Consider the following 26,618-nt stretch of genomic DNA (forward strand, 5'->3'; position numbering starts at 1 on the left):
CCATAGATCCTGTCATTTTCTGAATTGCAATCACACATACCAAACCCATAAAACATGATGTGCTTGGAGTAAGGTGTGAATGGCACAGCAATGCCAAACTCTGGTCTCAGTTCTGTCACAGACATGACGATTTTCCATTACCTGGAGTTTTGAGTTCTTGTTTGCACATCTGCAAACTCAATATAATTACTGTTGCTTTGAATTTGATAGCATCTAGTATGTAACTTGTACAGTTTTAGGTAATAACTCAATATCTAAATCAGCAGGGTCTCTCAATTCCTGTGTTACCTCAGCAAGTTATATCACTTTGGTTGCATCGTGAATGTCCAACCAAAAATGTACCATTTCACTGAGGTGGCTTTGAACTGTAACAAACATCGTGAATCTTCAAAATAGCATAAAAATGTGTCCGTACTCAAAACTGTAGTTTCCTAAACCTTTACTCAAGCTCCCTAGTCATAAGAATTGAGGCTTTACTTTCCAGATGTTAGAAACTGTATTTGCCACTTATGATCCTATTTTTCTATTCTGGTCTAGCTAAGCTTAGCACGGAAGGATGAAGGATATGTGGTTGAAATCATTTCATTGTCACTTTTGTACCTCCCCTTTCGTGGTCTGGGAAGTGGAGCAGTTCCCCAGTAACAAAAAGATGGCCTCAGTGACTATTCTGATTATACCCACAGACAAAAAAAGCAGCTCATAATAGCAGGAATACAGTGCATCTAGTGTTTTATCTCCTCCCACTCACTCAAGAGAGGCAGCTGCTTGTCCCAGTGCAACAGGATCAGGCCTATCCCCATACTGGCCAATTTTTGGCCCCTTTATGCTAGCAGAGCGTGTATGCAGGAACATTACATTATGCAGAATCCAAGCCTGTGCATGTAAAACAAGAATGCAAAACTCCCCACGATTGGTGTGAGGGGATGTTGCAGAGCTGTTTCACATGCCTGTGGCAGTCCTGGGACTCGGAGAAACATTCCTGAGGTTTGTAACGCAATTCTTTGCATTTTTTTTTAAAGCTGTCATCAATGGAAAGCCGCTTGGCCCAGGAAGAAGGAAGGGCACTGGCAAACATGTTTGATTTCCTGTCCAAAGAGCTGTTGAGGCTGCAGGAAGAGCGGAAGATCCACGCTTTTGTCATGCTGGCTGAGAGGCAGAGGCGGATGCGGGAGGCGGAAGAGAGCGGACGCCGTCAGGTGGAAGAGAGGCGTCGGCAGGAGGAAGATGAGATTTTCAGACAGGCAAGAGAAGGAGACTGGTGGGACAGCGGGCAGCCTGTGGGAACTACCTGCTGCTTGTGGGAAGGTCTGGATGGAAGGGAAGTGCTTCAGTTGTCACTGATGCTCCTAACTCATCTTTAGGATTAGTGTTTTGTCACAACTTGGTCTGCCCAGCAGAGCTGTTGGGTGCTCTCCCAGGAAGGGTGCCTTTAAACAAGTTTTTGGAAAGATTTCACCGTGCAGAAGTGGACTGCAATAACAATGGGTACCATTAGATGAATTGTTTTGAAGCAGTGATAATGGATAACATAACTGTGAAGTCTAGAAATTAGTCCTGAGATTACCCTATTCCGTAACTGCTGAATAGTCCTGCTCCTATTCCCTAGCTCCTGGCTGCATGAAGCCTATTTCTCCCAGCTGAAAAGAATGAGTGGGAGCCTAATTGACTAAACCAATAATTTTCAAACTTTGTGGGAGGAGGTTAATACCAGGAGAGTCTGAAATCACATTTATTTTTCTTTTAATTTTATCTTTTCCTCTTTTCTGTTTCTCTGAGTGGCAAGCAAGGTGGGTCAAAATGCAGTAAGCTTAGGCCCTTAATACTAGCAGAAAGAAAATACCTATTTCTAGAATCTCTGCTCTACATCCAATGTAAGGAAACCAATAATTTTACCTTGGTTTTATTCTTGCTACTTTATCTGGCTTGATGAATGTTTTTTCCTCCAGCTTAAATGAAAGCTGATTAATTTACTGAAGCCAATAATGACAATTGTCATTTGGCAGCTGTTGTTCATGAGAAATGAAGAAGCAACTGCTATAGGATTAACCTGCTGCAGAAGAATTGTATCTGCAGATAAGTTTTGTATCTCACACTGGTTCCTTCCTGAACTTGTTTCTATGAGTTTGTTCTCAGATAGAGTGATGAGAGAAGAGGCTTTTACACAAGTTATTCTTCACAGAAAGCACCTCTGAAACCAAACCTCAGGCTGGTCGGCCTGAAATTAAGAGCATCTGGTGAAAACCTGTTGTTCTTATTTCTCCAGAAATCTGGTTCCATCCTCTTAGCAAATCAGTAGGCAGTAAGAATAACAGCTTGGTGTTTTGTTCCAGGTGGTGAAGGTGCAGCAGAGCACTATTGACTCCTACTTGGAAGACATTATCCTGAGTACCATGGAGAACACAGCTGAAGAACAAGCCAGGGAAGAGATTCAGAGAATGGCCGTAGAAATCAATGACATTGCTTATGAAATGGAAAGTTGGTATGTTCTTAAAAGGCACATTGGAGGCCACTTGTAGCAGTGTAGAACCTGCCTAACTATCTGCATCTGTGGGTACATGTATAATTTAAGACATAGGAAGGGTAGAGCAATACTGTTCATGACCACCTCTTTAGTGTGACTGCTGTATGGGAACCACACCATTACTATCTGGTACACACATATAAATCCATCAGAGCTTTATTTCTATACAGCATGCGCCAGACTCCCTTTGCAAATCTCTTGTGGGATCTGTGAATCACCCTTTTTAGACTTCTCCATGCCAATGTGATGCTGTGACTGAGCTTTAAGTGAATCTGGGAACTGCCTAAAGCAATACCCCATTCATACTAGTCTTTTCATTTATTTACAGTACTACAGAAAATCAGTTTGAAAGAGATGCTAAAGATACAGCTGTACAGCAGTCTCATTCTGGGGTGGCTGTTCTTTAAGAAACTGCCAATTTCCATGGGGGTCAGTCATATTGATGGCTGCCTGACAAAGCGCTCTGGGTAGAGTAACTTGTTGAGAACACCACAGTCTTGTGTTTGGCTGGGGCATTAGCAGTGAATACTTTTTAGGACCTGCCAAACCTCCGATTCAGTTTCTATGCTCTTTTTTTTGGAACTGAGCCATAAAAATCCCAATGACACAGTGACTCTCCTCTGGTACAGCAGCTGTGTATTTTGTAACTAGATGAATACAACCAGAATGTTGAAATCCTTGGGGAGAATGAAGCGTAGATAATGCATGCAGCCCTTGGGCCAGTTGGGAACCCACCAAACACTGGCATGGAAAAGAACATGGGGACCAGCCAAATGCAAAGTCACAAAAGGGAAGAATTTAGCAAACTCAGCAAAGGGCCAAAAACTAAATTGTGAAAGACCCAAATCCTTGGAGCTATGTGTGTGTCTAACTCAGTTTGTCATCTGTGAGAGCTGGGCTCCTAAATACCTTGGAGGATGAGGAGTCTAGGGTGATCTTATCCCCAGAAATACTGCTTTCCCATTGCAGTATTGAACACATTGGCAGTGCAATGCAGAGGACAATAGTCACACTGTCATCGCAGTGCACCAGTTTATAGGATAAACAGAGACTCAGCTGACAATTACTGCCATGACAATGCACTCACTTGAAAATAGTGAGAATATTTACAAGGGAGTTGTGTGTTTGCAGAGGTAATCTGGAAAGAAAATTATAAAATACTAATATCACTCTATGTATCTGTTCTTTAGTCGAACTCACCTACAGTCAGAAGAGATTGTAGCAGAGCTGGTTTATGCTTTCCTGATCCCAGAGATTGAGAAAACCTCTATCAGAGAAAAAGGTAAGGAGTCCAGTTTTATGCTGTTCTCCAACTGCTTCAGCCTCCTCACTTTAGCTCACTGAAAGGAAAAATGCAGTGCCAAGGGTTATCTCAGTTCTCTGAGATACTTCTTTTGCACTCTGCAGTTAGAAAGTTAAGTCCTCTGATCCTTTTTCACCAATTTCTCATGGGCTTTAGTCTTTTAAAATGATGGCCTGAATTCAGATCTGATGCAATTTGATGTAACTGCAACAATAAAAGTACATGTGTTGAAAAAAAATCCATTGTACCTTCAAAAAACAAACTGAAAAAAGCCTGTAAGTGTAGCATGGTTGCAAATTGTCTATAATATGGCAATTTGTAAAATCTGTAGAATTCTTTACCAAGCAGATTACTTAAATATATTCCATCTGTGAAAGGAAGATTACATGCTTTCCCATGCTTTTTCCCCCGGTTGGTTGAGAACTAGAATCAAAAATAAGGTTTTAGAGTTGGCTATAGTGTCAAGTTTTAAGGAGATAATTTTGCAATTGTAAAGACTATTTCTGTTTAGTCAAAATGGAATAGTAGCTGTCAAAATAGAGAGGGGAAGACACTGGAAACCCATGTATTATATAGAGGATCATGAATGGATGGCTGTTTTTAACTCAGAGGCTTCCACTAACCAGCATACTCAGAAGACTGTGACTAAACCAGTCAAAGTGGATATAACTTATGAAAAGCAGTTGTATCACTGCAGAGTCTGAAGTGGTCCTTGCCTTATTATACTTCTCTGACTTGAGAACAAAGGCACTCAATTTATTGTTTTTTTTTTTTTTTTAATGAAAATACAAATCATGCAAACACTTTTTGTCACCAATGAATTGTGCAAACCTCTTTCTTCCTGGTTTGTGTATTTATCAGAACAACAGTATCTATTCAGCAGCTGGCAATTCTGTGTAAGCTTAAATCAGCTCTTTTCTCCTCAGCCTTGCTTCTGCAAGCCTACCAAGGCAGGATGATGTCATTTTAGTCAATGAAGCCTGCAGCTCAGGTACTAACACACACAGGTTAGCCTGCCAGAAACGAGAGCAGGCCACGCAGAGATGGCATGTGATTCTGGACATACAGAGCTACCATCACGGAAGGGAATACATACTGTGCTTAAATACAACAGCAGCTGATGGACAAAGCACCCCATAAGTGCTCCCAAGCTGCAGAGGAAAAAAATGTTCAAAATATGAGACAGCTAGAGTGGATCTGCCTGGAAAGGAGAGCTAGATACAGGCAAAATTAAAATGGAGTCTAAAAGAAGAGCAAGAACAATAGGTGATAAAGTACAAGAGCTCCTTCAAACGTGTTCAGGTGAAATTTGCCACAGTATTCTTGTGACAGAAGCCATCACAAGAGCTAGCTGAATGATACCAAATGTATTCTCTGATGAACAGGCCCTGCCATAAATCTCCTGCACAGTGAGACCTTCGGAGGAGCAGAATCAGTAACTATTCCGTACAAATCCAAAGGGAATATTATCAAAGAATGTCATTAGATCTCACGAGCCCATCAGTGTATTGCATTTCTGTGGCAGCTTTTAAAGCTTTCCCTGTAGTGAGCCAGATTATTCATTATGAAACTGTGTGTTTTATCAAGCTGGCACATTCTTGAGCGCACACCTTCCTTGGAACTAGCAGGGAGTGATCTGAGAACACAGTTCTCTGGCCTGCCAGAGGAGCAAGTTTATTTGTGTAACAAAGATCTGAGGGCCTCCATGTTCAGTCTTTGCCTACACTTTAGCTTTCCCTTAAGTATCTCTGTTTTGCTGTTACCTAGACTCTTCTCTCTTTTCCCCTTTCTTTCTCCTGTTCCTATGCATAAAAGCAGGAATTGCCCAATACTGGCTCATCCTGAGACACCTTTGCAGCTCACTTCTGAACCCTACCTCACTGGATGTCAAAGTGCTGATGTGAAAAAACTTGCTTTTAAAAGGACAAAACTCACCCAGCAGTTTGAGCCCTCTTTTTAGATGGAATTCACTGCGAATGGAGGAACAGACTGCAGCAATACCAGGAGAGTATTCCTGATATAGTTCATGCAGTACGTGCATACACAGCTGGAGCCAAAATGCCTTGGACAGAGGAAGCTCTCCTGGGAATCGAGAGCTGGCTGGTGACGGTCGGCTTATCGGATGCAAGTTAGATCCAGTTGTGTTCATGGTCAATGAAATGGACCTGGAAGATGGATAAACGTAAACAGGCTGGGTTAGAAACATTGAGCAACTGGGTCAGCAAGTGTGGGCTCTCTGAACAGTCACAGTGAGAGCATGCAGGACACCAGAGGTTCAGTGTCACAGTTAAAGTACAGCTGAGCCTTACAATGCAAACAGACCAAAACAAGGAAGTCTTGGGCTTTTTCAGGGAAGCGGCACGATGACAACCACGGAGCTCATTCCTGAAACATTCCCCATGTCCTCCTACAAGTACGCTGTATTTCAATCCCCCTGATTATTTAGCAGCATCTCAAATCTGGAGGGAGAAAGAGGGAACAACAAGAGTAAAGAGAAATGAAGAGAATTGTGGGGTCAATGATTTAGCTTGGGTAATTGTTTCCCAAGAGGTGGGCTGGAAATATATACAAATTAGATTGGCTGAAAAACATAAAACACAGTAAAGAACAATCCTGCAGTAGCAAAAGGGAGATGATAAGGCAGGTGGCTTAACGAATCTGTGCTGTCTCCAGGTCTAACTTGAACTCTTTCTCAGTACAGGCAAAATCATAACACAGGAGAGAACAGATTTCAGCTGTAGTCTTCTAGAAACCTGCTACAATTAATAGACGCTGAAAGAAGTTAATTTAAAGCCTGATAACCTGAGCAGTTATGCCCTAAGCTGGAAAAGGAAACACTTGCACAGTGCTTTACACTGGGGGGGCGGGGAGCTCATCTTCAAAGTGAAATGCAAAGTTGGTTGCTGCTATTAGGTGGCAGTAGAACGCTTTCAGCCAAAGTTAGCAGGGCGTTATTTTTTCCTGAAACAGGCTTTTCCGTAGCTGCAGAAAGGCTAAGAGCTACCCCTCCCATCTCCCCTACAGAGAACGCTTTGCAGTATATTTCCCAGTAAAAGCCTTACCTCTTTTTATGCACAGTGAGGCAGTCCCAAAGAAAGCACATCTATGCTGCTCATCAGATAATCCACAGAAGCACAGAAGAGTTATTGGCTGATCCAGCACTACATCAGGAGACGTCTGCCAGCAGGATAGAGGGAGATCCTCCAGCTGGGACAGGTGGTGGTCTGAGCCCTTCTGATGGGTCAGACAAGGATGGCACAGCCTCCTAGAGACACAAGCAAGGTGAGTTTCCCTTCCTTTCTGTGACCCGAGCTCAGAACATGGTGAAAGAGAGGGAAGCGCATTATATTTGCTTTTTTACAGGGCATCCAGAATGCAAAAGCACCTCTCTCTTCTTTGGTCTGTGCCTCCTGCTGCCCACCAGCAATATTGTCCTGGAACCACGCTCTGTATATTTCAGTGTGGCAGCCCCAGTCCAAGCCCAGCCCCCCAACTAGCTCTGGACCTCATAAGCTAATTCTCCTCTTCTAATTATTAAGAGAAGCTTGAGTGAGAGACCAGTGTTAGCACTCCTTGTTTGTCTTCCTGCCACAGGCCAACAGAGATCTGCACCCGAGCTTTTGATGGTATTTCCTTTTATCAATAACATTAAATGAAAAAATGTTCCAGCAGTGGGAAATTTTGCATTAAGACTGTACAGGGAGTCTTTTCTCAAGCATGTCCCACTGATTTCCTTAGTGGAGTAAAGCAAAGAGTGGATTGCTGTTTGAGCACCACTATTGATAAGCATTGTAGTTGAACGAAAACTGTCCTTGACAAGCTACTAATGGGGGTCAGGGCTTGCATCCTCTTCTCACATAGCTCGCCGTCACATAAAGAAAAGGTGCTCTTGCCCTCAGTAGAGTGGTTCCTGCCAACCAGGCAGTGTCTGTCACTAATAACCAAAGCTAGGTGACAGCAGAATGACACTGGGGCTGGTGTACCTTGGGTGAAGGACCCATTAACCAGTGTTTATGGCTTTTTCAAAGATTTTGCTCTTGGGGCTGACCTCTTTTTGCTTTTTCTTATCCCGAAGGAGAACAATTCTGGAAAGAATCTTATTTCTTAGAACAGCATTAGTCACTCTGGCTTTCCGTCTCCAGGGGGCTATGCAGAGAGGATGCTGGCTTTGCCTTGTTTGCAAGCATGGGGGTGCTCCAGCTCAGGATGTCAGAAACCAGCAGGCTGCAGACAAGCGCAGTGCATCTGATCAGAGAGCTGTCAGGGACTTGCTCAGCTCTCAAGTACTCACCTGTCAAAATTCCTCAGGTCTGTGGGTTTAGCATCTCAAAGGTACATTTACGCCAATACCAACATCAAATGCACCAGTTTTTGGAGGGGCAGGCATGGCCACAACTAAACACCCAAAATGCTTACTCACTGATGCTCTGGCTACAACTCATGCAATAAATAGCAGTGTTAGCTCTCAATGCTAATGTGATAACAGGCTGATATCTGTGTACTTCCATCATTTCTCTGAAACTGATAGCCCCTGCTTTGTGTGGGGTCTGTAAAGCTTCGGGTGTAGTCCAGCTAGCTAATTCTGAACATAGCTCTGGTCCTTCAAAAAACAGAAACCAGCAGCTGCTCAAAAATTCAGGTTCACTAGGGCATTCTGGGGAAAAAACGTGCATCACATTTGTTTTGTGGACTAGGGGGGCAAGGGTCAGATAGAAGAAAAAAAAAAAAAACAGTCTGAATACCCCTGTATTCCCCTGAGCTGTAAATGAGAACTGGGGAGAGGAAACAGAACTGTGCCATAAAACCATTGCTGGGCTCTCGGTCACTGAACCAGGGGCACTGGATGACTGGTGGGGGCAGGCAGCCTCTCCAAATGTTGCAAAATCCAGCAGGAGTCAGAGATGGGAGGTGAGTTTTGGTTAGGATTCTGTGAGGATGAGCCTGGTAGGTCTGGGGGATTTGGGAAAATGCCTCCGGCATACCTAGCTAGTCGCTAGAAGTGAAGGTAGCAAATGCAGAAACATAAAAAGAAACTCTCCGCAGCGTGGGAGGAGAAGCTGTGTAGGGTACTGGCTCTTTTGCCTCAGGCCACCTTGGACAAATTTAGCCTGGTTGAAAGAGAGGGGATAACATGAATCACAAGATCCAATGTAACAAGAGAGACATGGAAAACTTGATGCAGCAAAAGAGTAGAACAGGAAGACCAATCCAGTGAAGCATTTTCTGTATTTCTGAGGTTGCATGCAGAAATAAATATCCTCCTGGTGGCTTACTGCACAGTCTGACGTGGTTTTAAAAAGATAAGAAGTATTCTAACAGGTGTGGGAACGAACGTGGGTTGCAGCGTCCTGGTCTTCTCCAGGGAGTCAGCCCTCTGCCCGACAGCGAGGGGGCAGGGGACTCTGGGTGTTATGCACAGGCTGAGCTATAAATGTCTTGGCTCCTGTTATGATTTAAGGGACACTGTCAGGGTAAAGCCATCTCTTCCACATGACATTGCGTTGCATATAGACTGAAGGCCATGGCAGGGTTCCTGCGGGAAACTGCTTTCAATTGTCATGTGCGGGCTTTTCCAGGCTTTGCAGAATGTGCTTTGAGGAAGAAATGAGCACAGTGAGAGGGAATTGGGATCATAAATCAACAGCACAAGAATGCACTATTCCCTCCTAGCAGGAACCAGAACAACCCTGGGGAGGAGCCCGGATCCGAAACAAACACAGCAGATGCCTCCAGGGCTGCACCAATAAAGTGGAAACACTGGGGAAATTCTGCTCGTCCTGCTTTTCTTTCAGCAGCTGCCCACCGGGAGCCTGCCTGCTTCTGCATCCCGACAGGTGTGGGAGCCCGGCTGAACCGAGGGGGAGCGGGCAAAACGCAGCCTCTGGGGTCAGCTCGCAGGGGGCTGAGAATGGCTAAAAATTGGTCTCTTTGGAGTAAAAGAATGAATGCAGACTGGCTCAGGTCTTCCCTGCTGATACGGCTCTTGCCATGCGGAATGAGGAGATCCTTTTGCAGTAACTACAGTTCTGACCAGCAAAAAGGACTATTTATAGGATAACGTGAAGCCAGCACACCTTTTTCCCCAGACACATACTATCTCTTCATTTTTGTCAGCGTAGAAACACAACAAACCCCTACTCCTCTCTCTCTCCTGCCTCCTTTAAAAGCAACATGACCATCACAAAGTTGCTGCTGTTAAAAGAGCGTGCTCCTGCCACTCTCTGAGCACTGCTGTTTTCTCTGCTCCTGGTCTCACAATCACTCAGGCTTTACCTGCTGCATTATTGGGCTCGGTTCAGCCCTCTCACAACTGGGGAAAGCATAACCCTACGAGTGTGGTTCTCCCATGCCAAAGGCTTTTAGCAAGGTCCAAGTGTGCTGTTACCACTAACCCCTCCTCCCCGTCCTGTCTCCCTCCTTCAGCCCAAACCCTGCTCACGCAGCGCTCCCTGCGCTGTCCTGAGCGGTGTCAGTATCTGCTCAGCATCTGCCAGCTTCCTCATGTTGGTGCCTCCAGAGCCGGCTCTGGGCTTGGAAGAAGAGCTGTGGGTTCATACCTGTGCACTCCACCCCACCAGGGATGCAGGAATTGTTCTGCCGTAAATGCTAGCTTCCTGGGACAAGGCGTACAGCCAGACTAGTAAAGTCAATCTGCCTGGGACCGCTCTTCAGTGCTGAAACCAGTAGGCACACAGCGGCCTGAAGGGGTGCCTCTCTCCTGCCTTCTGAAACAGAAAGGCTGCACATGAAATGCCAACAGGCATTAAATAAAAAAAATATTAAATTTTATAAAAATAAAATCTCGAAATAAAATCTCAGGGGTCCGGTGTGAAGCGTTCATGCTGAAGCCTAGAGAGGAGAGGCCGCTGCATGGCCCAGCCCTCGTCCCGCCACCCGGGACTCAACACATCCAGTTCTGCTGACTTTTGCAGTACGCTGCTCTCCTGGTCTGTCCTGGAGCTCCCTGGTCAGTGCTGGGTGCGGGGATGCTCGTCCTCGTCCTCGGGGTGTAGGCAGGAAGCGCGGGGAGCTCCCTGCGCTGCCAATGGCACCGAGCTAACTGCAGCTGCGCAGCAAGGAGCCGGTGCTGTTGCTCTTGGTGACAACGTCAGCTCCGAGCGTGAACAACACCGGTGCTCTGAATACAGATGCAGTGAGAGGCTTGAAATATTTAATCAGTGCTTCTGCGTCCCTAAATGGTGAGAGCACCCACCCTTCCGCTCTCCTAAATATCCCGTTTGGCCAGCATCTTCTCACTCACCGCTTTACCTCTCTAGCATTTGGAAAGCAGCAGCTCTCACAGCATTGTGGAGCTGCATTCACTCCTCTCTCCTTAACTTGCTGCAGGACTGATCTAACAATGAATCTCTTTTTTTTTTTTTTCCTATGAGTCAGTAATAGCCAGCACTTGTAATTAAAGCCTTTTGCAAAAACCATGCTGGTCCCTCACCTATCGAATCCACCAGCCCACATAATTTTCCCACCTCTACCCAAACCTTTTTTCGTTGCTGTGCAGGCCCCAAATTTGTCATCTCCAGCAGAACCAGCTTCCATCGACCAACCCGTTCTCATGCATGAAAAAAAATCTTGAGAGGAAAGGAGTGCAACTTGGATGGTCCAAAGTCTCCCCACCTAGGGAGCCCCCTTTACGTCCCAAGACTGCAAGCAAACAGCAGCACCACAAATAACACCAATGATCCCCTTTGGGTCGCTAGCAAAAATACCCTCAAACAACCCGGGTTTTCCGATGTCCTGAGCACTGTCACCTGGCACGGGATTTGGACATATGTAGAAGGCGCTGAAGGGAAAAGGAAGGCATGGCAGGATTCGGACCCCACTGCCAGCAGCCTGAAAGCTGCCCCTTCCTGATAACAACCACTGCTGGTGGCCTTGGCTTGGACTTTTAATTTCACCCTCAATGGTTGGAAGTTTGGTTGATACAGACGATGTCAATGGAGCAGACTGCTGTAATGCAAGCAGCTTGGTGCCACTTCGCGTTTCAGTTAGCTTCTAAAAGGATTTGAAGGTGTCGTGGCCTACAAGGAAGTGGACTTGAACCCGTTTTATGGACAGGTAAACCTGGAAAAGTATTTCCAGACAAGGAATGGTGAGAGAATGACTGTTCCCTGGAGGGTCGTGCAGGGCCTGGTCCTTGACACTGAGGTTTTCTATTACTTCTTTTTAAAGAGCGATTGGGAAGAAACTATAAAAGTCCCATCGATAATGTTTGCAGGGATTGCAGTGGGAGAGAGCGATGGACAACTGCAGCCTTCCACACGGAAGGGTGAACGCAGTCCTCAGGTAAGGACACAGAGGTGCACTAGGTGAAACGTTTTCCAGTGTCTGCATTGGACACCGGGGAGACTCATAGGAAATCTCTGTCCAGTTTTGGCACCCACTGCTTAAGGAAAGTATTAAAAACAATTGTGGAGGTACAGAGGGAAAGATTGGAAGGAAGTAAAGGAGCTAAAGGTGCCCTTCCAGTCAGCAAGAAGTGACAAGGTGACTTGGTCCTTGTCAAGGGGCATTTGTGGTGACAGGAATTCAGAAAAGACGCGGTGCACCAGCTCATGCATCTACAAAGTGCTCAAGGACAACTATCCACGACCCCAAATGGCTGAAGATTGCAACAAATGACAAAATTCAAACCAACACGAACTCACCCAACAAGGCGCTGCAGGCCAAACAGCGATGTCCTGGAGATGCGATGGGCCGCCCTTGACGCCACCCTCGAACAGAGCGGCCCCGGTCCCAGCAGCTGATGTCCCGGCCTTGTCCCCTGCCACCTAGAAACCCTCCAGAGCACCAGAGACCACAGAACAGGACCACTGCCCCCGCTGGGGAGCTGGGGTGGCCCGCCACCGTGTCACCCCCTCAGCCGCCACCCTGGGGACCGGAGGCCACTGGGAGGCCGCGGCCGATGGGCGCAGGAGGCCGGTGGGCTCCGGTGGGCTCCGTCGGGCCCGGAGTGCACTCGCGTCCCAGGAACAAAGGAAGAGGAGCCTCTGTGCAATATAAATTTGTTTTTATTGAAGCAGCAGTCACATGACCTTGCATCTAGCCTTTAGGATAGCGACAGAATGGATTCGGCCAGGTCAGCCAGCCCAAAAAAGGATTTTTTTATTCTTTTTTTTTAATTTTTTTTTTTTTTTACTTTTGCGCTAATAGACATGTCATGTTTAATACATACATTATCCAGTACCGGAAACCCAACTCAGAGATAGCTACGTGCTGATTTGCTGGAGGAACGGTCCACTGGACGTGGTCTTGACAAACTTTACAGATCACCACCAAATAACATTACTAATGGGACCAAATTAAAAAAAATAATAATAATGAAACAAAATCAAAACAATGAGTGCAGTATTCAAAGCCAGCAGTTTACACAGGTTCTTAGGTTTGTATCTATAGGTGGACAGCAAAGGAAGATTGGTTGGTTTTAGTTTGAAATATCATGTCCCAGGGTTCCTCTCTCCATCAAATCAAACGGCATCAGAGACAACAAGCTGGCATCTCTTGGAAAAATATCATGGAATAACACAGCTCATTTAAGAAAACATGCTTATTTCTTGTGTTTTGTTTTTTTTTTTTTAATTTTTTATTTTTATCATTATTACAAAGATTCAATGTCCACCTATTCTTGCGGAGTGGAAAGAGGTGTGAGGGCAAGGAACAAGGGGCAGAGAAGGAAGAAAGGAGGAGGAAAGAAAGGGGCAAGATTTTGAAATAAAGACCACACACTTTGTAATTTTAAATTTCATTTCCAGGCTAACCTACTTTTTATTTAATGCAAATTACAGTACCAGTTAACTATTTCCGAACCGAGTCACACAGAACAAAACGTATTTACAAGGGGAATGGGGCGGGGGAAATAATAAAACATTAAGCATACTTTCCACAAAAAAAGTTTATATTTAAAATGAAAAAAAAAATCAGTCACAGAGGCATTCAAGTAGTAATAATGTTATACAGGTTTTGCTTTTCCTTTAAATCAAGACAGATTTGCACAAGTGTATGCAATAGTTTGTATACAACCCACAGTCCTTAATATATATATATATATTTTAGATTTCTGTTTTTAAGATGGAAGTGGTCACGCTAATTGGTGTGTACAGGCCCAAGTGATCCATCAGCAACACATTAATGAACGCAAATTTTACAGGCAAGCAAATTATATATATATAAATATATTTTATATATATATATATTAAAAATAAATTGAGAAAGACCAACACAAGGAAGCTACTTTTCTCAAGCTAACCCCTTAGGTACTGTTTTCCTTTCTGGTCGTTTTGCTGTTATTGCAGTGTTGCAAAACGAAACGAACTATGGACAAAACTGGCTAAAAGCCCCGTGGAAATACACTGGGACCCCAGGGATACCTTCTCACAGTCTCCGAAAGGTAGACCCCAGACTGAATACTCTACTGTGCTTTTCGGTATTGGCTTTTTTCTTTTTTAATCTTCAGTGGCTGAGGCCCCTCGCGCAGGCGAGTCCGTCAGACTGCTTTGCGTCTGCTTTTCGCAGGGAGCATTGAAAACCTGGGGGAAATTTTTTTTACGCGCTCACCAGTTGCACGCCGCAGGCACCTGCCGCTATACTTTTTAGGCAAAGCTTTGCTTAAAAAATAACTGGAAAAAGTGATCAGGGATCTTCGATTAGCCAATTTCCTTTTGTAGTTCGGTTTTTGTCCTAGTAAGGTAGGCGAGTTCGGTATTAAGAACAGCAGTGTCTCGGTCAGGCGTCCAGCGGGGGACGCCGACCGCCATCAGTTCCGTCTCAGAGACCTACGCAGCTGTGGCGTTGCCAAAGGACAGACCAAGACCATACTTCATTAAAAATGAGCCCGAAACAGAAGAAAGTAAGAGTAACAGCTCTGAGCGGACTGTCCAAAACCAACCTGACGTCACTGACCTTCGTGTCACCAGAAAAAGTGCAGCCTCTGCTTCACCGGAATGAACACGAGATGCTTCAAAATAAAACAGCAACCTTTGGTTTGGTAAAAGAGTTAAGTGTTTTCCCATTCAAGACAATCTTATGTGGAATACTAACAAGGTAGTAAACACAAGCGGACTAGTTTCAGAAACAAGGCCTTCGTGCTGGGCACAAGAAATCAAAGAAGTAATGCTAAATTCATCATCTCACGAAGAAAAACGTGACCAGGGAGGGGGGCGGGTGGGCGCGGGGAGCTCCCGTGGGGCTGCCTCGGCCTCGGGAGCCCACGCGCGGCACCACCGCGCCGGGGGGCCAAAGGACCGAGCCTCGCGGAAGCTGCTGCTGTCCAGAAGACTTCTGGGCGCAGGACTGGGGACAGACGAGCAAAGCCGAACTCAGCCGCTAGCCACTGGGCTAACTCCGGGCTGCCGCCGGAGGGGCGAGTGCAGAACGAAACCGGTCGCTGCTAGCAGGGGCGGGGGGGACGGGGCAGGGTGGGCAACTTCGGAACATCCAGAGCAAAGCCACGGCTCGAATGAAATGGGAGGGCGACGATGGTTTCCTTTCGTTCCACTACGGATCATGGTATCACTGAAACCTTACAGCACTCAAAGAGTTAGAAAGCGGGGGGAGCAAAGATGCGGCTGTGTGTGGGAGACGTTGTTAATCGAGGAGGGAAAAAAAAAGGGAAAAAAAATCCAAAAAATCATGGAAGCGAAGGCACTCCAAACTATATAGATACACTATACATCGCTAGAGTTATTGTTACAATAATACAGGCCGGTACCTACTGTACAGAGTTAAAACTATATGGCTTTAAAAAGCTCGTCTACATTTTGTCTGATTATTAAACAGAATCACTGCCCTGAACGGTAACTTTTTGCTCATTAATAACAGTTCCTGGGTCCACATATTTACATACAAAACAATAAAACTCAAAATTTAAAAACAACCAAAAATAATAATGTACAAGCTTGAATTTGGTGAGGAGCTTTGTGGTTTTTTGTTGTTGTTTTTTTTTCTTTTCTTCTTATTTACAAAAAAAGGTTATTCAAAGACCTGGATCTAACTTGTATAAAAGAGTTCGTGATCCTGCCATGATCCTTGAAAAAAATAAAACCACAGGGGCGCCCCGACCCTCCCCAGCTAACACCCACACAAGACACACAGACGCCTGCACAGTCACAAAATCAGAGAGAAAAGCTCTTCACTCTCCTCCGCTAGTCTTAAATGAAGATAAAATGACCAAAAATAAAATAAAAAAAGAAGAGAGAAGCCACAATTCCTGGAACAAGCAGTGATTTTTCTTCATTATTTTTGCTTTTTTAAAGACGTGGTAATCTACTGCCTCCAAATAACAGCATCTATGGCCGATGCTTCAGCAGTCTCGTCTACACAGCAGATCCATACCCTGCCTCTGTCCTACTTCGCGGGTCTCCTGCGTCTATCTGGATCACTGGGTCAACCAAGCCCCTGAACTTACCTTTCGGGACACTCGCTAGCTGTGTTCTTTCATTAAGCTGCTTCTCAGCCCTTTTAATTACATCGCGCGCGAGGGTTTTGAAAGCCTTCAGCTTTTTAAATGTCGGTGTGCTCTCTTTTTACAGTCAGCCAGAATTTAACGACAGCTGTTTTAAAGTATATATATATACATATGTGGTTTTTGTCCAACAGCAAACTGATGAGGAGCGTAACGTAAGGGCTTATCGGTTTCACGGTAGGCGTTCGCTCACCTCTTGAAACAGCTCCTCCCTCCCCAAAATCCACTGTTTATCAGGCAGGACAGGGAAGGCAGGGCTTGTTAACAGCTCCAGGGCTGCTAAGAGACAAGTTTCCAAAAAAAAAAAAAAAAACAAAAAAAGAAATCCCACACAAACAGGGTAAAATGTACAAGAGGAAATGCACCTGGCCTGTGAGCAAAACCCCTGCTGCCCTGCAGTGGCCGAGTTTGCCGAAGCCGCTACTGCCGGCTACTCCTGGGCCACACAAAGGTTCGCCCGTTCCCAACAGCTAACCGACTGCCTCAGAGATCCACAGGTCACAGAACGGCTCGTGAGCACCAAGGCGGCTGAAGTTTCTCTGAAGGAGCGTTAAGGCCCGGGCGGACGCCGGCCGCGAGCGCACGGCGAGATCGGGTCTCCAAAGCCTCTTCCTACGCGGCGGCCGCGCCCTGCCCTTCCCGAGGAGTATTGCTTTGACTTCAGAAACAGAGACGTGGACTCATACAGCACTCACCCTCACAGGGAGGAAACCCAGACCCTGGACAGATGGACTAGAACAAGCATTCACCTCATGCTTCAGTCAGACTGATTCGAGATCGTAGACAAAACAAAAAAGAACAGTATTGTATCTATGTATACATGTATATATTTATATAATATATATACACACACACTCATATGTAGCCAGCTTTCCTACAAGTCAGCAGGTACAAATTACTGTTGATAGCACTCTGATGTGTATTTTATTAATACTCTACCAATGTAAAAACATAATGGCAATGTGGCAACGCGCATCAATAAATAGAGATCAAAAAAGCAAGAGGTTAAAAAGATGAAATTTAAATACAGATTCTAGCTGTGGATTTAAAATCAGAGCTACCATAGCATGTGGCATCCTGCAAGTTAAAGCTGCAGTTAAAAAATATTACAAAATAAACCAGTAGACTGTTACAGTTCACATTATAAACCCTGGTGTCCTTTTCCTGTACGTATCTCGGGAAAGGGAAGCCTGTCCAAATTGAGAGACTTGGAAAAAACGCTTTTCACAGTGGCCACTTTCCAAAGAGTCCCTTACCACCCCCGGCTGGGCGCCCTCGTCCCCTCGGAGGGCTTTGTTCGCCCGCTCCTCCCTGCCCAAACGGGAGCCGAGCCGCCACCTGCCCTCTCGCACCACGCCAGGGGCAGGAGCTCCGAGCTCCGTCTGGGCAGCCGAGCCGCTGCAGCAAAGCCAACCGCTTGTGTTCGCGCATGTGTGTGTATTATATTATATATAACCCACCCGGCAGCCTCGTCCCGCAACGAAGCTGCGGGTGTCTTCGTTGCTAGCACTGATTTTTAAAAGGAAAGTCTGCCACTAGCAGTTCAAGCCGTAGACACACGGTAAACCCTCCCCCCCGACCCCTAGGCAACCTATTTCCTACCGCGCCGCCCGCGCCCCACGCCGAGCCGAGCCGGGGGCAGCTCTTCGGACAGCCCGGGATATGGATTCGCTGACACGAAACGCTGAGCTCTGTTGAATTACCCCTGCTAAGCTCCCGACCAAATTCAAGCTGTGCACTACATCAAAGTCCGAAACTTCACTTAAAAAGAAAATAAAAAAAGAGGTTAAAAAAAAAGAACTTCAGCAGAGAATGAGGTTTGGGGGTTCTTTTTTTTTTGTTTTGTTTTGTTTTTCCTTCTTTCCGTTGTGGGAGAGGGCATGAGGCAAGAGTCCTGGTTCTGAAGTACACAACAGCAAACTTCCAACATGAAGAGATTGTCGAGGGGAGAGACATTGGTGTGTTGTATTGCTCCACTTTCCCTCCTCCCCCCACCTAGTCCCCTGCCCCGGACACCCTGCAGAGTGAGAATACAATGAAACTGGTTTGTATTTATAGATATTTTACAAGGTTAAATAAGAACAACAATAATAATAATAAAAAATTGAACACTAAAATGAACAGGTTGGTTGGTTGGTTGTTTTTTTTTCCTCTTTTTAATTTTCTTTCCAAATGTGACCAGTGTTGCTGAGCAAGACTCAAATTACTGGTGATTTTTCCTGTGCAGCTGGCTGCTTGGTACCGGTTCAGGTGGAGTTGGAGGCTGATGCTGTAGCTACACTATTGGTCTGAACTCGTTCTCCTGCATTAACATCTGCAAATGACAGGCAAGAGGAAGGAAAGAAAGAACAACCAGGATTACCTCCAAAGCACAGACATTAGGAACAACAGCTATGACATTTTCCGCACAGGGAAACCCCCAACGCCCACCAACGTGCTCTTTGGTTATAGTGCTCTCCCGACTTCACTGGGTGCCGATGGAGCGGTTTGCTCTGGGGACAGGGTGGGAAGGCGACCTTTCAGCAGGAGAAAGGTGATTTCAACAGCTGGGGGTTGCAAACACCATGTGGGATTTAGCAGGTCTGGAGGGATGTAACCTTGCCCAGGCAGAGGCAGGTCACCCATCTTGCATCCCGGTAACGCCGGCTGCCAGATGAGGCTCACTAGCATCACCAAGGCTAACACACGAATATCCACGGCCACTACACGGTTGGTGCTGAAGTCTCGTATCGTTAGGCCTTCTTGTAACAAAGCCATCTGTTAATTGTGTGAACGAGCACAGACAATGAACGCAGCAAGCCCGCTTCCCTGGCAGAAACAGCTTGCGTGTTTGTGTGCAATTCACGCACTTGTTGCCTCAGAAAACGTCTTCCAAGTCTACTGCTTGGTTCTGTGTTGCTCAACCAAAGTTGGATCTGCCACCCTCTGAACTGCTGAAGCAGATTAACATCAAGGCCTGAAGCCAGGAATAAGGTTTACACAAGCAAAAGGCATTGTTACGGGATCAGGTCCCTGCAGTACATAATCTCCAGCTCCTCTTCTCTGGGAGGGACAGAGCTCCACGCAGAGGCAATTCGCAGGGCCACAGGCATGTGTCAAAGGGCATCCAAGAAAACACAGGGTTTGCAAAGAAACACCAAAAGGAAATTCACTGTGTTTTCAGGTGCCATTCAGGAGGGAAAAATGGAGTTGCTTCAGTCTGTAACAAAGGGTTAATTAATGCAGGAGAGTCTTCATTAATAACATGCAAAGGCCCTTCCAGAGCCCGTCAGGTGTTCTGTTACTGGGTATTTAAGAACAATCCAACTAACTGGGGCAGGCTTGTAGTAAGGCTGGAAATGGAGTAAAGTAAGAGCCATGCTGCTAATAAACATACTAACATACTGAGAACAACAGAACAGTTGGATGGCCAATTAACCTCATACATTTTGTATTTTCTCTAAAAAAAAATAAAAGCTTTCTGAACATCAGAAGAATTTATAGGGGAAAAAAGTACCGACTTCATCTGGAGCCATCCTATGTAGTATCTGATCAGCACAGTCACAAAAAGGAAAGTGGATGAAATGTTAAACACACAAAATACTTGCCACAATAAATACAGGACTGGAAAAAGATATTAAGTGAGGTTTTCTAAGAGGCAGCATCATGCATTTCTCCCAGTTAATTTAAGAAAGGTTAACTGCAAAGCTATCAATACCGCAACAAGAAAAAATGACTTATTATCTCAGTACAGAAGAGGGCAGACTGGGCAAACAGTGCATTTGAAAGACACGGGGAAAAGGGCTCATAAAAGGAAAGAACAGATTTACCAAGCTCAGACTCAAGGACAGTATGACTAGTATAAAAAATAGGTAAGATAAAATGAAACTGGGGGCGGTGGGGTGCATTAATACTTCTCCAGCAGAGAAGAGCTCGCAAGGCAACGTAGCTGGGCAATGCCCTGCATTCACCTGTTAATGCGACCCATCTCTCCAGCCACGTTGACCTGACCATAGCTGAAGTGCAGCCATGAGCAAAATGCAATGAGGTGAATGAGAGTCCAGGAATGGGCAGCACCAGTTGAGCGACAAATCAAGAAACATACACAGACTGAAACAAAAAAGGGCAATCAAACCAACAAGAGCATCCAGGAATAAAAGGGATAAGTGGGAAGAGGGGATGATGCCTCTTTGGAAAGGACAGGCTAGAAGGAGCACGGGGGAAGAAAGGGAAATCCTTCTGTGGGCAGAGGATCCTACATGACTGCTCTGGGAGTTTCCCATTCTCTTTCCCCTCACCTCAAAGTAACCTCCCAAAGGACTGACCACCAAAATAAAAAACAAAGCTCATGCAGCTAAAACACCAGGGCAACACAGTGACAGTAGCAGTATCAGTTGGAAAACTAGCCTCAAATGGGAGAAATGTCATCCTAGGAGGAGAAATTACTCTGGAGGAGCAGCTCCCAGACTACACATGCACGCAGACCGATGATGACCACAGAAATCGAAAGTGACCCAGCCAGACAGCTAATAGTTTCCACACTTTAAACTGTGCCTGTTGTAGATTAACTTTCAGGTACAGATAAACTCTACCTAAGGCAACATCTGCTGTGCCTGATGTGAACAGTGCAGCTGGAGTCTTTACTGTTGGCGGAGGATTTCTCCGTGAAAAAGTGCATGTATTTCATCTGCTGAAACCAAACATACCTTTTGATCTCCTATTCCTGAAGACAGCAGAGGCTGAAATCATTATCATTATATTGCTACTAACCAGAGATAAAGAAGAAAGAGGAGGGGATGGAGCTACTTCATGTAACATATGTAACATATGCTCCTTTTCTATCACCACTCCAATGGGGGAGTTCCTGAGATATATATACACCATATGGCAAGAGGAAATAAGGTGACGCAGCCCAAGCCCGTCTATGGAGGGCTTTTCACAACAGTAAGCAACAGTCCTCGGCTGGGATGGAGCACGGGCTGCTCAAGGCTGTGCTGGCTCCAAACCTGCAGGAAAACGCAGCGTTTTGACATTCCCACTTGTTCTGTGACTCCGCATTGATGGGACATTTAGGGAACAGAGAGGGGCTTGTTTCAGTGGCTCTTTGCTGGAGAGCTGGAAAAAGCGTGCAACTGGAGTACAAGGGTCTCTGGACATTCAGTTACTCCCTGTCACCATGAGGAACTGGTACTCGGGCATAAGAGAAGAAAATCTAGGCCTTCAGCAACACTGCTAAGATGTCTGCTTTGCTAAGCAGCTGCCTGTGCCACCAGTGAAGCTGTACTTGGGAGCGGAGCTACGAGCTCGCACTGAGCTTTCTGGTACGGGGCAGATGCGTACAGCAGGAAATCACATTAGGGCTCAAGTATCATCCATTTCTAAAACTTCTAACAAACAAAGGGAAGAAGCTATCTCTCATCAGAGTATTCTCCTTCAATTCAGCTTCTCCCTTTGAGGAATATCTCTGCTTTCTCAGAGGGTACAAGGTACTCCTTAGAAACTGCCCAGGAAGGAAATATGGGGCTATAGTTCAAAGACTGAGACACCAACTCAGCCACAGAAAGCCCATTAACACTAATGACAGCATTAGCTGATTGGATTTGTAGTGCTGACAGGCTGCGCAGCTCTCTGCAAAGACAGAGAAACGAAACTACAAGCAGTTCTGGAGTCCTCATAAGGCAATGGAGGAGACAAGTGGAAGTAGGAGAAAAGCCCACTTTTCCTATAGTGTCTATGGATGTAGAAATCCAGGGCTCAGCACAAAACCTGAAGCCTGGTAAGCCTGAAACGCACAAGTTGTACTCCTGTAACTGTCACGTTTGCATCTCTGTGCAGAGCCCTCTTCTCCTGCCAAAGGAATTAAATTTTTTCCAAAATTCCTTCAATAGGAACACCATGTACTTCCTAAATCTTATTTTACCGGAGTGCTGTGGGCTTTTTCAACTGCCCCACACTGGCAGGTGACACCAGCTCTAATCTGTTTTGTAGCTGAAAGTTCAGGCACACCATCTCGTTTGGGATTACACGGGATCATCACAGCAGGATGCCTAACACGACAACCCCAGCATCCCTGCTGGCACACCTCCCCTGCAGATGGCAATTACACCCTTCGCATCCTAGCACTGACTAACAGAGAGGTAACTACTGCTGCTGGCTGATCCAGGAAGAAAAACATGTAGTCACACAAGCAGATATCCATTCGTATTGGCACGCATGCTCCCCTCCGTGCATCCTGTGGGTGCACGGCTATGAAACAATACTTCTTCTCCAGCTAGATCAATTCAGCATCCATGCCAATGAAGCTGCACTGGCTTTTTTTTTTTTTCCTTAATAAATGACCAGTATAATTTGCAGAAAGCTAGCAAACCATTTCAAGCAGGGGACAATAACTTCAGTCCTCCTTTTCCTGCACTTTGCTTTAGACATGTCTCTAAAGTCACAGATAATTTTCTGTAAATGTTTAGGTGAGTTAACTGGTGCTGGAGCAGCAAGGCTTCACGTTCCCATTACAAAGCCAAGTTCCCTCAGTACAGGGAGTCCAGCTTTATGCCTCAAGAGAAGGGGAAACCTAAAACAAAAAAATTTTTAACACTAAAAATTACCTACAATAATTCCCCTGCACTTAACACCAGGATTGCTGGGGCATTGGTCTACTGAAATCACTGCTGTGCATCTATCAGTTAACAAATATTACCCATTTTGGGTAACTTTAAAAAATGCAGACCTGTGATATGTTAGTTAGCAAAAGGGCTTGCTTGTACTGCTTGGCTTGATGAAACCTGCACTGTAGAAGCAGTATGTGGAAAAGCTAATCTTTCCATCTCATAATACCACTGCTAAGTCTCCTGACAAATGTTACTTTGCTCGACTTGGAACAAACAGATCTCATTTCTCTACTGATGCTATAATTACGACTCTGCCTTGTGTACAAAAAAGAGGGGCATGATAAAAAGCAGTGCTTTACACCTTAGGAAAAAGTTGAGATTCTGACACTGCTGCATAGCAACATGACAGCTCCAAAAATGGAGTAACTGACCGTGAGCTGGCAGCAGCAGCCTAGCTGGATTATCTACAGTGAGAGACTAGGCCACTCCGTTTCAATGTCTGTGCACCTGTGCCTCAAGCTCATGGAGTAGGCAACTATGCCTGGCACAGCGCTGAACACTTCAGTATCAGTTCTGCTTGCTGGAGAGAAACAAAAGTTACACTATCAGTGTGAATTACAGTTGTGTAGAACTTGTTTTGCTCTTTTCCCCACTCAAAACACAGTTTCTGAATTTGTACTGCTCATTCAGAAGAGCAAACATTTTGCATAAAAAGCTTTCTGCTTATGAGGGTGCCCTGGAGTAGATGGGAGAGTTGCTCCCATGCTGCTTTAACAGTATTGAAGAACCGTAAATTCGCTGCTCTGGGACGTGCAGGGGGTAGGGAAAGAAGGGACTCCTTCTATGAAAACATCTTGCTAAGTGTAGCATCAGCAAGCAAAACAAAACAGATTAATATAATCTCAGATAGGACTTAATCCTAAAATCGTAACTCCGATGAAATTCCCACTGTCTGCTGTGACAACCCCATGTGAGTAAGAAACAACAAAACAGCTGTGCAGCAGAAGCACAAAGCTGCAAGTTGCCCAATACTTAATTTCATATTTTCTTTCCAAGATGTTTTTTGGTTTTGAACTACAAGTAAGATGCTCTATCCCAACTCAGCGCAGTGCTTGTGAACGGGGCGGGCGGGGGGGGGCTGGCTTACAAATGTTGATGTCAATAAGGTGTTTGTTGTTGTTGTTTTTGTTCTCTTTTAGTATACTTCACATTTAGGACACTTCTAGGACTCAGCCTAATGCATTCTTCCCCTACTGTGTACTTGGGGGAAGTAGTGGGTGAAAACAGACTTTTTCTTAACCCAATTCACTCCCTAAGACTGTTGCATCTTGGTAAAGAGAGCTCCTTAGCAAGGCATTCAAGTGACATTAAGTGAAAGTGTTTTTCAGAAGGGCTTAAAGTCATGTTCCATGTTTGCATTTCGTAGTTCTTCAATCACGTTTACTACTTTTTTTTCCCTCACTCGTTGAGCAACAGATGCACAAAAAAGGGAAACAGAGAACATGACTATTTGCAAAATACTGCCAAGTGTATGAAACAAACATACTAAATTTTAAAATAGCAAATTTGCTTCCTCCTAATTCAGAGCATATAAATTGTACGGGCTGTATCTTTTACCTACTGATATTACGTTTTCAGAGAGAAGCCTTATCTTTCAAGCCAGTTCCATCTGTCTATCCTGGACTATGAAAGTGCTTTCTGTACAGCAGCGGCTGGACAAAGCGCATCAGAATTAAAGTAACCGGCACATCAACCTGAAACCATTTTCCTGCACAACTGAGTAAGCGCCCTGCACCTCGAAAGGGGTCACAGTCCTTTTGAAATGGGACTGATGTGCTCGTGAGATACGTATGCAAGCACACCCATTTTACAGCCTGCCTCTGGTTGCACAAGCCCTGCGAGATAGCCTGTTGGCAATGCTGACTCAGGGCTGACTCAGAGTGCCATGCATGAATCACGGCTGCCACATCCTGCAGCACCTGGGGTTTGCTTTGGGAGTCTCCCAACTGATATTACCCAGCTTTTAAGCTTTCACTGGGAACATAACACAATATGGAGTGGCTCAGGCCAACAGTGAGCTTTTAAAAGGCTTCTGACAGAAACATGAGAGTGAGCAAGAGAGACAAGGAAGAAATTCACTCACTGCTGGCCAAAATCCAAAATGCCCAAAGATGACACAAGCAAACTCGCTAAGAAGCAACTGCAGCTACTTAGATGAGGCAGTGAACAAGCTGACCAAACTCCCTAACGCGGCTTTTCTAAATGTTAATGCCTTTCTCAGTGGGGAAAGAATCTCTTCATCCATGCTCCACAGAGGCTACGTGTACTAAGCTAGCCGTTTGTTCCCTCCCTAGGCATCACACGCTCAACGCTCAAATCAGTACTAACTTTAGACTGACTGAAAGCTCGGACGTTAGGTGCAAACCAATCCAAAAGGATTGCTAAAATAAAACAAAAACACAAAACCAAACAAGCAAACAAAAAAAAGAACAACGGGAGATAATTTAATAGAGGAAGTCTAGGTGGCCTGGGTTGGGATTTGGGTTAGTGGCCACAGCTGGCACCCAGGTGACCACCTACACAGACCGAGCAGACGGTGAGGCTGGAAGGAGCCCTCACCTGAGGGCCTCAGCAGAGGAAGGTGCCTGGGGGGAGCGAGGGCAGGGAGGCGGGCGCACGTTCTCACCTGAGGCTGCTGTAGCGTTTGTAGGGGTTGAAGCTGCTGCTTGGTTCCGAGCATGAGCAGGGATGAGGATCGAAGCCAGAGATGGGTTACTTGACAGTTCTGGAGGGGAGGTGGAACAAACAGAGTTAGCTCATCCTACAGAAAGGGCCCCCCATGCAGGTGCAGCCCCTCAGGCTCCCCCCAAGACCAGTAACCTCGGGCAAAATGCATGCCCTTACAGCCAAAGGTCACGTCACGTTTTTCTTCTCTGCTGACCAGTGGGAGGAAACCACGGCAATATTCAGCAGGCAGTCTCCAGAGCAAGACTGACAGGACTACAAGTAGTGATACAAGGGAATGATTTCCTAGAGAAAGAACGTGGCTTGGGAGTTAGCAAAGAACTGATCAAGCCTGTTGCATTTCAACAGCCTGATAATGTATTTTCCTTCCGAGACCTGGAAGGATTCCCTTCACAAACCCACTTGCAATCGGTCTGAAGGAGAAGGCTGATAACAGTGGCGCTGCTTTGGGCACTGGTTCAGCAAGCAAGCAGCTGTCACAGTTGCTCCAAGAGCTTCAGGGGTTCAGTTCTTTGGCTCACTCAACCTTCACTTCTCAAGGACCTGGAAACCTAAGACCAATCTCACAGCAGTCTCCTTGAGTGAGACCAAGGAGAGATGACATCTCCTTTAAAAGTACAGGAAAAGGCAAAGGGAGCGGAGTTGCTGGGTAATTTAAATGGGCAACAACACGACACAACCCTTCTTTCTGAAGACGTTAACCAAGGTAAAAAACAGTCATGGGTTTTAGGCTCCAAGTCTAATACAGCTTCAGTGTGCATCAGGATGAGAAATAGGCATCTTAAAGCCACAACTGTGGGAGGATTAAGGGCAACGCATTGCCAACAACTGACAATCTGCTGGCACCCTTTCAAGAGAATCCAGTGTCTCACAGAAGGTGGGACAGAGCCAAGACAAGACAGGTCCTGTTTGTTTCAGAAACGGGAGCGACTGTCTCTTGAGAAAGCAACATCCGGTGGAAAGGATGTGAACAGTCACCTCAAGGAAGGA

At 45.6% G+C, this 26,618-nt stretch overlaps 2 protein-coding genes and 1 long non-coding RNA gene across 11 annotated transcripts in view; 1 reads left to right on the plus strand and 2 right to left on the minus strand.

Annotated features, from left to right (window-relative positions):
• CFAP91 (cilia and flagella associated protein 91) overlaps nt 1-12,817 on the plus strand; it is a 34,254-nt gene extending 21,437 nt beyond the window's left edge. Inside the window, exons 12-16 of one of the 5 annotated variants that reach the window (XM_067004014.1) lie at nt 1,020-1,241; nt 2,331-2,479; nt 3,712-3,803; nt 6,903-7,106; nt 11,341-12,817. In XM_067004014.1, coding sequence (XP_066860115.1) covers nt 1,020-1,241; nt 2,331-2,479; nt 3,712-3,803; nt 6,903-7,093 — 654 coding nt within the window. In that variant the 3' untranslated portion in view covers nt 7,094-7,106; nt 11,341-12,817. Of the gene's footprint in view, nt 1-1,019; nt 1,242-2,330; nt 2,480-3,711; nt 3,804-6,902; nt 7,107-7,187; nt 8,314-9,494; nt 10,521-11,340 lie in introns of those variants that run through there. The other 4 variants (XM_067004017.1, XM_067004021.1, XM_067004009.1 and 1 more) reach the window with 4 other exon arrangements.
• Nucleotides 3,748-7,024, minus strand: LOC136791723 (uncharacterized). Its single transcript, XR_010834294.1, has 3 exons — nt 6,887-7,024; nt 5,760-6,283; nt 3,748-3,861 (listed from the first exon to the last, which is right to left on the minus strand). It is a non-coding gene; the product is annotated as an uncharacterized lncRNA (long non-coding RNA).
• A 15-nt stretch (nt 12,818-12,832) lies between the features above and the next one.
• GSK3B (glycogen synthase kinase 3 beta) overlaps nt 12,833-26,618 on the minus strand; it is a 153,669-nt gene continuing 139,883 nt past the window's right edge. For all 5 annotated transcript variants that reach the window (XM_067004041.1, XM_067004045.1, XM_048047669.2 and 2 more), the window contains 2 exons: nt 25,570-25,668; nt 12,833-18,613 (listed from right to left, as the gene is read on the minus strand). In XM_067004041.1, the coding sequence (XP_066860142.1) occupies nt 18,546-18,613; nt 25,570-25,668 (167 nt within the window). In that variant the 3' untranslated portion in view covers nt 12,833-18,545. The remainder of the gene's footprint in view (nt 18,614-25,569; nt 25,669-26,618) is intronic.

This window comes from Anser cygnoides, chromosome 1 (assembly GCF_040182565.1).
Source record: "Anser cygnoides isolate HZ-2024a breed goose chromosome 1, Taihu_goose_T2T_genome, whole genome shotgun sequence".
Lineage (NCBI taxonomy): Eukaryota > Metazoa > Chordata > Aves > Anseriformes > Anatidae > Anser > Anser cygnoides.